This window comes from Hoplias malabaricus, chromosome 10 (genome assembly GCF_029633855.1).
Source record: "Hoplias malabaricus isolate fHopMal1 chromosome 10, fHopMal1.hap1, whole genome shotgun sequence".
Classification (NCBI taxonomy): domain Eukaryota; kingdom Metazoa; phylum Chordata; class Actinopteri; order Characiformes; family Erythrinidae; genus Hoplias; species Hoplias malabaricus.
In genome coordinates this window covers 27,301,514-27,315,604 of record NC_089809.1, presented here as the reverse complement: position 1 = coordinate 27,315,604, position 14,091 = coordinate 27,301,514, and the positions used below count along the sequence as shown (strand labels likewise).

Genomic DNA, 14,091 nt, shown 5'->3' with positions numbered 1-14,091 from the left:
TGCGGATCAGGAAGTTTTCTTTTTTATTAAAAGGTTAGCTTTAATTAACCCGGATGTATACATTGTTTTCGGTTAAATCAAAGTGGAATTGAAGGGGATGGTCTGTTGACTCAGCAGGAGATGGTGAGCTGAGGTCAAGACTATTGTTCTCCTGACTTCTGACTTTGTTTCAGACGGTTCTTCAGAAACGAACGTCATGTGATGGAATGAGACATTGAGCATGTGTTTTTCCAACACATTAAACGCTGTACACCGTGAATGTGCCATAATGTCTACAGTGAAGGTGTTAATTAGAATAGGCTGAAGACAAGAAAAATAAATTACCAACTGTTATTATTATCTGCTAATTATTCCTTAAGCTAATTAAAGGTTAAAAAAATCTTGCAGATACTTAACACGTTAAACAATGTACTGTTATTATTTTCCTGTATATCTGCTGCTGAAACACTATTAAACAGCTGAACGCATTCAGAAAAAATTGTAGTGTATTATTTATTTTTAACCAAATATTGAAACAGTGATAATTACATTGAAGTTTGGATCAAATGTAAATGTACCTTTTAAAGATAAATTTGCCCAAATAAATTACGTACCCTTTGGCTGCCACCTTTTCTAGAAGTATACAGGAGATTAATTTAAAAATCTCCTTAGGGTTTGATACCGACAAGGCTAAGGAAAAAATGCAGTAGTTTTCATCACTAAAACGTTTCAAAATGTGGATATGATAGAAGTCAACTGAGATTATTTATGAAACTTAGGTTATAGCTTCACAGTGTGTTATAATGTCTTATATATGTCATGTTCACATTAGCGGAGGAAAATATCAATAAACTAAGCAATAATAATTTGGCAGCAATTTTGAGGTTATGTTTTATATTGAGGATCTTAAAAACTTTCTGACATCTTTGTAACGTCAACACGATGGGGAAGGGGGGCTTTTTCAGGAATATATCACGTTGTGGGGACTTCCACCTGTACACACCTACACCGTGTGTGGACTTCTCTGAGGGGAAACACAAGTCGGTCCCTCAATGTAAATCGCTCAGCTCGAAGGTGAAGACATCATGGTTGTGCTTATGTATAGGGTTAGCGTAGGTCTCCACGGAATGAATCTATGCAACGTCCCCTGAAACCATGGAGACGAAACTCTCTCTCTCTCTCTCTCTCTCTCTCTCTCTCTCTGTGTGTGTGTGTGTGTGTGTGTGTGAGAAGATACCTGACCCTCCCAGCAGAGGGCAGATCAGAGAAAGCATGTAATTATAACACCCTTTCATAATTCAGCCGTGTCGTGTTGATCATTGTTTCCCATCATCATCTGTACCTTATCAATGCACCACTTTCTCTCTAATCCATGGCTCAAGAAACGTTTGTTCATTGCTAAAAACATTGATTAAAATTTCCATCTAAAACTACAATTTTACGAATACTACAGAAATTCTTATCGTGATATCAGACATTGTGCTATAGTTTCATATCAAGTCAAGTCTAAATGTTATCTGTCCTATACTTTGGAATAATTATGCTCAGTTACTTATACTTTATTCTTATAAAACATACAGGAAATAAGAAGACAAACAGGAAAGTGTACACAGAAATAGATTGCCACCACCTGGCTAATAAACAAGAAATTATAAAGTGTAATTATAATGTGACACAGGGCACGTATACAGGGAAAATTATTACAGAACACAATACATTTTAAAACATTAGAATATAAAAGGGATGTGAATATCATAAGTATAGAATAACTATATAGCAGTGTAGATTCATTTACTAAGACTATTGTATGTATATCAGCCAAGAAGAATTGAGTATGTACTTCACAGCTAGTCCATGATTAATGATGAAATCCATAGGTTTTCTTGTAAAACACAAACAAACATACAAACAAACAGTGAGAGTGAATGCTGGAGAAAGAGACTCCTGTTGCTGTAATTTTGGAGCTCTCAACATCTCTGCGCACTGCGACAGCAGCAGAATTACATGACTGATCACCTCCAAGCTATTGATCGGTTTCTGTTACATTCCGTCAATAATATATCCCCCCCAGACTCAGCCACAGCATCTCAGTTTACATATTCACACATTCATGGCGTTTAAAGTCAAACAGTTTTATTAATGAGAAAACTAGGCTTCAAATCAACAAGGTTATAATTATTAGCAAAAATTAAATATCTTCTTCAAATCAGCAACATTTGCACCTGGATTCAAAGAATATTTCTTGAATCCAGAACATGGTTTACTCAGTGGAGAAAAAAAATCATAATGGGTTTCTGTTGCACAACAAAGTTACGCACACACAGATAAGACTGATGATAATTAACTGATTTAATGTTCTTTTAAAGATGCAATTTGCTATGACCATTTAAATAAATAAACACACACAACATCATGATTTAACAGCTTTGAATCAGTGAATACGTGTTGGTGCTGGAGGAGAGGCAGAGAGAGAGAGAGAGAGAGAGAGAGAGAGAGAGAGAGAGAGAGAGAGAACGGGGGCCATTTCCCTGCGGAATGTGCTGTTTACCAGGAGCACAGAGGAAGGGGCCAATCACGTGGACTTGACCCGAAACACACACACACGGGGGTCGGAGATGCGGAGCACAGTGAACACAGACCTTCAGATTGACCACAGACTCTGAGAATCACAGAGGACTCACCTGGCGATCAGAACCGCACGGGTCCTACCAGGCACCCCCAAACCGTGAGGACCCCCGGAGTGAAGAGCCACTACCCCTCCAGCTCATAGAAGAGAAGAACCATGGCAGAGGGTAAGAGTGTTTGAGGAGTACAGAGGAGGGGGTAATGGGGGCTTTCACAGAGGTAGCTTTTCTCAAGGTGTTAGTCCGCGGGAGATGATGGCTGGGGGTTGGGTTTCCTCGCATTGTGGCAGGTTTTAGGGTTTCTTCTCCAAATCTTTCCCCCTGACCCTCCCACTTTCTTACGATTGGAGTCGAATAGCCTCGAGTCTGCCTTTGTTTTTTCGGGATTGGGTTAGAGGGAGTGAGGGTCAGTATAAGGGCCACGTTTGGTAAAGAGAGGAAACGCACAAAATCGAAGGATTTTATTTCCCTGAAGATGGGCTCCATTTCACACCAGGATTTTCAAGGTGAAGTAACAAAATACAGCATAATCCGTGCCATGTGTCGACCTGTGTTGTATACTTAAGCAGGGAAATACTATACGAATACTGAAAAGCTGAGGGGCCAAATGTTTTATTTCGGTTGAGTTTAATGTTATTGAAATTGTTAAATTAAGAAAAAGCCCTCGAACAAAAAGTTTCCTGCATGCGGACTATATTTAACGTGCACGAGCAAACTTCTGTTTTGATTAATCTACGCGTTGTCGATTTAAGGCTGAACATTACCTGCGTTTTGGGGATAGTTTAAAAATGGCGCTTTTATTTACCCAGTCGTTTAAAAATGAAAACTTCATAAATGAGAAATAATTTGAAACCAATTTTATGATACCTTTTTGTTTGATAGAATTCTCTTTTTAGGGCATATTTAAAACATATTTAGAGGTTTTACAATTATTGTGGAATGTTGCTTTTTTCATTTAACTAACATTTTAATTTGTGTTTGGTGCAAACGATTTATTGGAGTTGAATGAAACAATTGTAATTGCTTGTTCCCACTTGAATAATTAATTCAGCTGAAGTAAAATCTAGAGTGCCGTTCATTTTGGATTACGGTCGGTTGGTGGGTTAATGATTATATCTGCTTCAGTGTTTCCATGCACCGTTTTTTTTCTTCTTAATGGAGTTAGGATGGACTGGGAATAGGTAGCGTGCTCTTATTTTACCATCTAGAGGTTTGTTAATGGCTCCCGCCTGTTTTGCAGGAGGCTGCGCGAAAACTGAGGAGGAGGAGGGACAGAGCACCGAGGAAGATTCTCAGTCCTATCATGGCGTTGGAGTGTGCAAGTGGTTCAATGTGCGGATGGGGTTCGGGTTCCTGTCCATGAACACCAGAGAGGGCGAGCCGCTAGAAGCTCCTGTCGATGTGTTTGTACATCAGGTGTGTTTCCCTCCAAACCCCACTCTGCCACACTCCCACGTTATATTCCAGCGCCGAAACACTTCCGCTACATTCTCTTTTGAAATTCATTTAAAACGTTGTGCTATGTTGCGTGATAATACTATGCGAATTGTCCTTAATTATTTGCCCCTGATTCTACATTAAGCTATTAGATGATGATTCTTTTTACCCCACAACTTCACTCTTTATAATAGATGGTTATTCTACTTTAAAAGTTTGAAACTGCTGCATTGAACACATTAAGGCAATGTAATGATTAGCACTATTGGTTTGTAAATTTAAAAGAACTCAAACTTTTAAATGAGACTAAACACCTACTTTTAAAACCTATTTTATCTTGCAATATACAGCTGCAAAAGTAAAGGAAATAAAACTGAGATAGTGCTAATAGTTTAAACGACCAGGAAACACAAAATGAAGCCAGTGAAACCAGCTTGTCCTTGAATGACCCACTCATGGTACTGTAGTGGGGGGTTACCTTATCTTTCCCATTTCCCATGCGAGTGTGAGACTCCACTACTACAACTCAGAGGTAATACAATGGTTCAGTTTCACATTTAGTGCACCTTTTCATCCTGCCCAGGTTCCTGTTATAAACTCATTGAGGGCTATCTGTGGTCTTTAGAACACCCCACCCCCATCAACAAAGCAATGATATGCTAATAACTGATAGGTACGTCAGAAGACTCTGGTTTTATTTCTCCTAAACCCCATGCTGTGAAGCTATTACACAAGGAGCCAACATGGCTGCTAAAGGCCTTGATTATATGTTCATCCTGAGCTTATTTTAAAATAACAAACATGTTCACCATATGCAAATATCTTGACTGTAACTTTTCTATAAAATTTATAATCAGTTATTGCAATTTTTAAGGTGATATCACGATTATCCACAATACTCTCAAAACTAGAAATGAAACATTTTCTAATAAGCAGAAGAGTTTTCAAAGGTATTAAGTTATAGTTCATTTTTATTTTTGCTTACTTAAAATTTAAGTATCTAAAACATTTGCACATGGAGAATATTTTTAAAATAGCATTCAAAAGCACTTTGAGTTATAATGTTCTTTGGAAAGTTTTACAGCACAAAATGGACTGTAATCTGTCCATCGTATGTAGTTACAGGAAAGCTTTGCAATTGCAGTTCAAAGATTATTTAATGTGTCAAAGAAAGGTTCTTCCAACTGTATGAAAAATGTATAAAATGTTAGTTGAAACTGACATTTTACATCAGACATTTAAATTAATCTTAAGTACCAAATCTCTGTAATCTGTTACATTATTTCACTGAGTGGCAGCCAGTAGTTTTGGTGGCAAGGCCAATGCTCTGATCATCATCAGCAGAAGGGTGGTCCACATGCTGGACCCACAGGAGCTGTAGTAGCGGGCCTCAGGAGCCGCATGTCAGAGAACATTAACTGCTGGGGTCCGCTGGCCTTTGTGCAGGGGGACAAAGAAGGACGCATCCCAATAAAGCGCTCCCTTCAGCCGTGACCAACCCCCGCTTTATCTGAGGAGCCATCCCTCCCATTGTGCTTTTAAGCCTCTCATCTTCTGATGTCTTCCTCTACTTCCCCTCATGTTTCTCAAAGGATCTGTTGGTGTAGACTGTATGACCCGTGTAGACTTAGACACACATTAATCTTTTTTAAAAACTTTTTTTAAAAAGTGTCTTGAATGGCTAAGGCTTGTCTAGCTTATGTTTAGGATTTGCTCAAAAACGTTTCTAGTCGAAGTGCTCTAGCATGCTTATGGGTTTCTTCGGATTTTTGTCTTAAAAAGGCTTTACAGACTTTTTGATACCTAGATGTGCTGAATATTAAATGGCATACCTTGTCAAAACAAAATAAAGGAGCAAGATTAAAATGTTTGTGTTGAATATAGGATTGATGCCTAAAAAAAGGTGAATGAACTGAAAAAATGATTTAATATATTCTTATTGGACAGATATTCCTGTCAAAGTAGAACAGTGTAGTTAGTCATATCTACAAATGCACTCTCTTAAAAGTACATGTCTCCTGACATATTTTTTTTTATTTGATGAATATTTCTAGGTATAAATACTTGGTATAAAAATATACATTATTAAAAACAACCAGCCAAAGTATATTCGGCATCTTTATTTTGATGTGCGCAGTAGGGAATTTAAGAATTTTCTGGCCAGCCATTCCTTGATGATTTAATAGACATACTTTTATGAAAGGGTTAATCTATTGAAACATCAGCTGCAGTTTTTCACTTGAATCTGCTTTTTTTTTGGGGCTGTCCTTCAATTATGACTTTTGGCAAGGGAGGTTTGTGTGTTAGGGGAAATGGGTTAACGGTCAGTGTGACGGAAACACAATGGATTTTCTTGAAAAAAGGGACACTGCATCTGCCAAATATTGTTGTAAAACATAACTGCACTACACCATTTTACTTCAGGCAGCTATCACTGAGCAAACCAGTACCTTTCTTTACTGTTCTTGATCATGTTGACCAAAGCCAGTATAAATTCATATTACTTTTTTTGTCTCAAAGTTAATCATACTCGTAGGGCATTTGAAATAGCATAGATATGAGTAGAAGAATTTACATTCAACAGAAACGAGTTTTTATTCTCTGTAGGGCCTCTAGCAACAAATTTACGAAATACTTTAGAATACACAAATTTGTCTTAACATGTTTAGACAGTTTCTGCACTGTTGCCTGTATTTCTAATTATTGTTATTATAGCCAGGCTTTTGCTGCTGCAGAGAATTGTGTTCACTGGGTGTGCTATAAATAACCTAAGACTTAGAAAGTGAGACTTAAAACATATACTTCAGAAGAGGTTGTCTATAGCCATGGAAAGATCTCTTTGTTCAGTTGAAGTATTGACCTGACCCATGGCACGAAGTGGCTATAAAACATCTAACTGTCCTGGGCTCCTTTTTTTAGGTGTGAAGTACCTTATAGAAATGGCTTGTAACTCACTCACTGACTCAGTATCTCAGTCACTCACTTGTTCATATATACAAACATACACACACCTTCATTAATTATCTAACTCATTCACAGATAGTAATTGTACCACAAGGAGCTCTATTTTTTGCAGCTGAACTGTTACCTTTGTTCTTTGCCATCAAGTTTTAATACACAAAGGCTTTTTATATATACATGTATGTATGTGGAATCATCGGGTGTGTGGCATGTCTTCTCATTCACCTCAACATCTCAGCATGCTTTCATGGTGAACAACCATTTAAGGAATGTCCCTGGACCCCCACCTCAACCAAGGCATCCACCCTAGTGGTCAGTGTGTCAGTGAGTTAGGAATTAAGGGATCGGTGTGTGGTTTTGGGGGAGGGTATGTGCATGAGACAGAGAGAGGGAGTTTACAACTCCTGTATGGAATGCGTACCTTAGACTGTGCAAAAAAGAGGCACCGGCTTCAGACATATTTTTCACCATCTTCCTTCCTTCCTTACAATGCTCTCATTCACACTGGTTTATCTTTATCTCTGATACATTAATGCTTACACTGAAAAATAAGGATTGACTAGCTCTACAAAGCACAGCACTGCATCACCTTTTAGGCTGAGGACCGATGCACATAAGTTGCTAGCCGTATGCAGATGCATAAAAGTGATCTACTAAGTGCACATTTATCCACATGTGTTATTTTAAAGGCGTAGCAATATCAGGTAGAACTTTATCAATTCAAAAACAAAAAGAATTGTGCCTGTGCAGCAAAATCAATCCTGATTCAGAAGTGTGGGTATTATTATTGAAAGTCCATTATGTGTTATAGAAATGGGCTCAACTCGGTCATATGCTATTGCTACTTGTCTCATCTCAATAACCATGATTAATGTGGTTTCTTTTGTCTCAGAGTAAACTGCACATGGATGGTTTTCGAAGTCTGAAGGAAGGCGAGGCTGTAGAATTCACCTTCAAGAAATCCTCCAAGGGCCTGGAGTCTGTAAAGGTGACAGGGCCAGGAGGAGTCCATTGTGTGGGCAGCGAGAAGAGACCCAAAGGCAAGAGCACCCAGAAACGGCGATCCAAAGGAGACAGGTGAGCATCTTAACATGAACTGCATTTTCATCATGACCAGGGGGTTCTGTCCTAAGAATAGGCTCTGCCTTTATGCTAAATGATACATTCATATTTCATTACAGTGGCGTCTTATTACATGTCATTTCTTTGTTACCAGGTTACCATGAGGTAATCATCTCATTCTCCTCTTTGCTTATCTACATGTTTTACTATAGCATGACCTGAGATTTTAGCCTCTTTTTTTAATCTTATGTGTAATGTGGTTTGGTCACCTCTGTGCCCCCATCCACCCCATCCCCACCTCTGGTCATGGCTAGGGTCACAGGGACTGGCTTGACATGTGACCTGGATCAATAACTGTTTAAAATTTCTGGCCACTAGTGCATTTATATTCAATAGATATGCCCTAATTTCCATCCCCCCATCTCTGTGGCTGTCTTTTGAAAATTAGGACATAGGAAGTGCTTTGTATCCAAGAGCTGCTTTTGTTTAGAATGTCAGTGTTTAGTTTTAGTAGTGGTTATGGTATAATGTCTATATACTAATCCATTTCTCTAGAGATATAGATTTTGTAAACTTCTAACAGAAAGGAAGACAAAGATTGTTTTTTTTTTTTTTTTTCATACTATGACATTGATAAAAGTATATTTGTTTTGTTTTTTTTTTCTCATAAAGGCACATACATTTATTTCTAGGCCACAGAGCTAGAACTTTGAGGCTGCTGGTGTGGAGATCTCCTAGTTATCAATACTGATAAACGTTAGAAGTGTATCAGGTGGCCTGATGGTCAGTCAGTTCTGGTTAGGGTGAAGGACAAAGTGCTGACAGAGTTTGAAAAGGAATCGTTACAGCTTCAAAGAGTCCCAGGAGGCCTATGTTCGATAAAACTGCCCTGAACACACTGGCCCTTTAAGAGGTGTTGCAGCTGCCTAACATGGTTATTCATCCATCTCAAAGACAATTCTGCATCTTCTACATCTGTTTTGTTTATATGTTTAGTATTTTTTTTCTATGTTTTAATATTGTTGGTCCTTGAAAAGCACTTTTATAAATAAAATGTATTATAATTAGTAGTAGTAGTAGTATTTAAATTGCCTAATACGTTACATATTTTATGATTAAAATCATAGATAAAAAAGGTGTAAAGATGATATTAATATCCATTTTGAGAACTAGGCACAAACACTAGAGTTTATACACATTTGTATATATACACACACAATCATAATTCCTTCTCTCCCTTTATCCTTTTTATCTATTCTTTCAGAATTTATCAGGCTTGCTGTGGGCTGCTATTCAAACTCTAGGATGCAAAGAGGGAGAAAAATACTGCGACTCATTTAATTGATAACAGATGTAGGTGCCCAAGAGGGGTCAGGGGTCATTGTTGCTATGGAAACCGCATACGTTTAGGTATTGGGGAGGGGTTTGGGTGTTGAAGGAGCAAGAGGTCATAGTTCGTAGGTCGACACTGCAGCTTTTTCTGACAAAGGGTTCCATAGCCTTTCTCCACGCGCTCTCTGTGATTGATCCACGCCCCAAGCTGCTGTGATGGTGGACGCATGTGGACACCGCCCCAGTTCAGCCCCTATAAACCACCAGCAGTATAATCAGAGTTCCCCCAGTGTCCACACACAACCTCATCTGCTTGGACATTAATGTAGCCATGACAGTCTGCCCACAAGCCATCTGTCGTTCAGGTCTAAAACTTTTTAAAGAAACCTTCTCCAGTGTTGATATCATTGCTATAAACTGCTAACAGTCATTCAGGGAATATGATTTTGACATTAGTAACTAAGCTAAAATTCAAACTCGTCTTCACAATAAAGCTATATCAGATTTATTTATTAGACAACATGGATATTGACCAGATGTGTTTTGCCCACAGGCTAATAGTGTTATTGCCCTCTTGTGGAGTTGAGTTAATAATGCAATATGTCACACCTTTTGTCTCACGGGGATCCACGCTTATACACAAACAGCCAATGTGCCTGGAAGTTTTCATTCAATTTCATTCATCTCTCTTTCCCAGGTGCTACAATTGTGGAGGTTTGGACCATCATGCAAAGGAGTGTAAATTGCCTCCTCAGCCAAAAAAGTGCCACTTCTGCCAGAGCATCGCACACATGGTCGCCAACTGCCCAATCAAAGCACAACAGTCTTCATCAGGCTCTCAGGGAAAGCCATCCCCTCTGAAGGAGTTGGAAGAGGAGCAGAGCCATGTCCCTGCAACCACAGATACCACCAACTGAGACAGCAAAGCGCACAAAGGGGGACGGGATGTAGCTCACAAGCCAATCATACCATTATACTGGGAAGACGAATGAATATATGTTCCTATCAATGCTGCTCATGGAACTACCTCAGGTATATAGAAGATAAACAGAAAAAGAATGTATCATTTTTTTTGTCTTAAATGGTGTAACACCCAGGAATAGATTAACTTTGTACTCAGGAACTGTAGGCTTTTCCACAAAAATGTATGACTGATTACCCACTACTCAACTACACTCACTAACTTTATGTAATTTTTTATATGCAGTGATAGTGTCATCCATAATGAGAAGTATATTCCTGGGTGTTACATCTCAATGTCCGACAAGAGCAGAGGTGGTGGAGACACTCCTCTGTGAAGAATGTTCCTCTGTGTTTTTCAGGGAGTTTTAGAATCCGGGGAGGGGGTGGAATGTCTTTAGAATAAAGTTGGGGGGTTTTTGCAATCGGTTGACCTGATCACCTGGGGCCAAATGAATGTTAAAGCCATGGCTTATGGTTTGCCAGCCAATGGTTCTTGTATCATTTATCCCAGTTAATTTATAGATTACATTATCACTGTTCAGTGGACAATAGATGTGTGTTTACTTTGAGAGGATGTCACAGTTTTAGGGATTAATCAGATCAAGTTTCGTTTTTAGAATACAGTTTGCAATCAATGTTTTGACTTGATTGTAACAGCTATGTATCAGCAGTTGTGTATCTGTATTCATGTGTGCTATAGCCTAATTGCCTTTTGACAAATTATTTGCCTTCATGTTTTTTTTATTATTATTTTTTTGGTGTGAAATTGTTAATTAAGTTGAAGTCCATTTCTAAGTTTTTGACTAGATATTGCCTCCATTCCCCAGTTGCCAGGCTTCTTAAAGAAGAGGAGGTGCACGTAGACCTAGCAAACTTGATAGCCTTTTACTCCCGTTTTACAGGAGAAGCTGGCAAAACTTCTTACACATTTTATATATACTGTATATCTAGACCTTATATGAGAACCTTTTTTAAAAAAAACAAAAAACACTAGTATTTATTTATAGCCATTCCTGCCGCTACTTTACAAAGACCTTTCCCTTTGCATTATTTCAATCATATACCTCATCTCATCACATGTAGTATTTATCTTAAACTTCTCAGGTAAACATGAACACGGAGCCTGCTATTGGTGTAGACTGTCCTCATCAGCAGGTTGGCCTGTATTGGAATTGGCATGTTCCAGTGTATCTTAGTTTAATTTGTATTATTAAAAACTTTTTTACATCACTAGTATTTATTTGTAGCCATTATCATAAGACTTTCCTTTTGCGTTGTATTAATTATATACCTCACCTCTTTACATCTTATTTATGATTTAATAATCAATTTCTAATTGTGTTTTTGATTCATTGTTATAGGTTTTGATGGTTTCGCTATGCACACTTTGTTGGGTAAATGAGCAATGGAAAGTTTATCTATGCCAAATCATTGCAATGCTAACTCTGCACTAATCATACTGCAGATTTATTTTGCCTCAATATGGTCTTTCTACACCCCATTTTCCTGTTTCTGTTTTGGTTTCTGAAAGGCATGTTAATGTTCTGTTATTACTGATTAACATTTATATAAGTCAACTAAAATTGTTTATTGTCAATGAAGCATGAATCTGAAAATCTCAGGGAAAACTTCAGATTATCATGTCTTAAATAAGTTCAGGGAGAAATATATTAATATAGACGGGCTGAGAGGGGAAACAGCATTCACTACTAAACTACAAATATTATCCCCCATTTACAAACATAAACAGTTTTCGGGCTATTAGATTGTGAAATCCATGTTTATTCTTTTTTTTCCCGTTTTAGAACTTTTGCAGATAAATATTATATTTGAAGATGTGATATGCCAACAAAATAATCATGAAGACATTTACGAACATGTAATTTTTGTAAATGTATTTGCACATGGGTTTGAACAATAATCAAACAGGAATTTTCTTCTTGTTTGATATGTATACTGTTTTTTTTATTTGGATAAAAATGGCTAAGAACCTGACATTTTCCTGACCAGCAATAACATTTCATTGTTTAGCCAATGGTCAAATACTGTCTAGTTCTGTAATAAATACATTTTCAATGGTCTGCCTGTCATATACTAGGGCTTTAATTTAAATAAATGCTAGGTTTTCTTAATTTTTACCACATTAAACAATCAGAATGTTATTTAACCAGATGTCAGCAAATATTACGGCATAAGCAAACGTGAACTATATACTTATATAATTTTTTTTGTATTGCTTTAATCATATGTATTTGTGTTATAATCATTTTTTTATCACATGGTGTTATCCTTAAATATTGCAAAAGTTGTAAGTATTTTTGTTTTCACAAAGAAAATTTGATAACATATTTTTGTTTCTAATTTAAAATTTTTAAAGATTTGTCTTAAAATACTCAGGTAAAAAACAATGATAATAATCAGAGCTTTCCATCCTCATCAAACATAAGACATCCAACATGTAACAGTAGGGTTACATACTAAATGTGTTTGTAGTTTTTTTTTTTTTTTTTTTTGCAGTTGGAGTGATGATACTTGACTACATAAGAGCATGTACTGACTCTTATTGTTTAGAAAATCGGATGTTATTGAATTGTAATTAAAGAGATGAAAACCCTCTTTTTTTCACCTCGTAGAAATGGGTACGCATGCATTGCAGGAAAGGTGTTGATTAATAAATTCTCTACTTGCTTAATAAACTGTTGTGAAAACATTAACCTGTGTATTTTGCATTTTGAGGTATAATGAAATGAAGACTACTACAGTAAATCAACATAAAAAGCACACTGGGTTATAAAACTGACTAATAGCCAGTAAACAGGTAAAAGATATTAACTTAATCTAACTCTTACCTCGCTTGTAGGTGATCCGATCAAGATGTCTGATATCCAAAGATTGGTTCTTTAGTTTTGGGCTAAAAAGATAGCATTGCTAACAAATACTAGAAGACAACATTCATTCATATGTGTTTTCTGGATTGGCCACAGTGCTTTCCAAGCAGGATCTACTTCAGTGTAGATGGTAGCCATAAAAAAAAAAGATGTAAAAATATTTTATTGTTAAAATACTTGCAAATTGTAATGGGATTTTTTTAGCATTAAATTTAGCTGCTTCATCCTAATCATGTTTGCCATGGGTCTGGAGGCTTCCCAGATTCATTGGCTCTATGGCAAGCACATTACCCGAACAGTGCATTATACAAAAAACCAGTGGACAGTCACACAGCCAAACAACCTAACAAACAATTATTTGGACTGTGACAAGAAACCAGATCACCTGGAGGAAGAAAAAAATAAATGAATGAAATAATATCAAACTCCTTACAGTGACCAAAGATGAGAATTGAAACCAGGGTCTCAGGGCCAGGAGTTGTGAGGCAGTGAGACTGATTGTTGCACCATCATGCCCCTCTTTTTACCACCATGACACCAGATTTTAGAAAAGAAATACCAGGTACACTATTAGGTAATATAAAGACTCATCCTATTAAAAAATACCATTTAACATAAAAAAGTCCTTTATTAAAAAGCACTGGATGCTGCCCATAGGGATTTTGGGCTAGATGTTTTAGGTATGTGGAATATTCTCAGCCCAGCAGTGACATGAATGTGTTTATTCACTCCAGCAGCACTGCTGTGTCTGATCCACTTGTACCAGCGCAGCACGCACAACACCACATCAGTGTCACATCAGCATTGAAAATGAATTGCCACCAAAATCAGACTTGCCATGTGGT

At 37.4% G+C, this 14,091-nt stretch overlaps 1 protein-coding gene across 2 annotated transcripts; it reads left to right on the top strand.

Annotated features, from left to right (window-relative positions):
- Positions 1–2,485: 2,485 nt before the first annotated feature.
- lin28aa (lin-28 homolog Aa) lies at positions 2,486–12,992 on the top strand. Of its 2 annotated transcripts, none has more exons than XM_066682234.1 (4): positions 2,486–2,771; positions 3,844–4,019; positions 7,894–8,078; positions 10,093–12,992. In XM_066682234.1, the coding sequence occupies exons 1-4, from the start codon at positions 2,762–2,764 to the stop codon at positions 10,310–10,312; spliced, it is 591 nt and encodes a 196-aa protein (XP_066538331.1). In that variant the 5' UTR covers positions 2,486–2,761; the 3' UTR covers positions 10,313–12,992. The 2 variants fall into 2 exon arrangements, with proteins under 2 accessions (XP_066538331.1, XP_066538330.1); XM_066682233.1 differs by lacking the exon at positions 2,486–2,771 and adding an exon at positions 2,939–3,109 and having other exon boundaries at positions 10,093–12,991.
- Positions 12,993–14,091: the final 1,099 nt, after the last annotated feature.

Excerpts from the sequence above, each read along its gene's own strand:
- lin28aa (XM_066682233.1), top strand. The coding sequence starts at position 3,079 with ATGGGCTCCATTTCACACCAGGATTTTCAAG. Across the intron at positions 3,110-3,843 it reads TTCACACCAGGATTTTCAAG|GAGGCTGCGCGAAAACTGAG; the intron begins GTGAAGTAACAA and ends CCTGTTTTGCAG. Across the intron at positions 8,079-10,092 it reads CGGCGATCCAAAGGAGACAG|GTGCTACAATTGTGGAGGTT; the intron begins GTGAGCATCTTA and ends TCTCTTTCCCAG.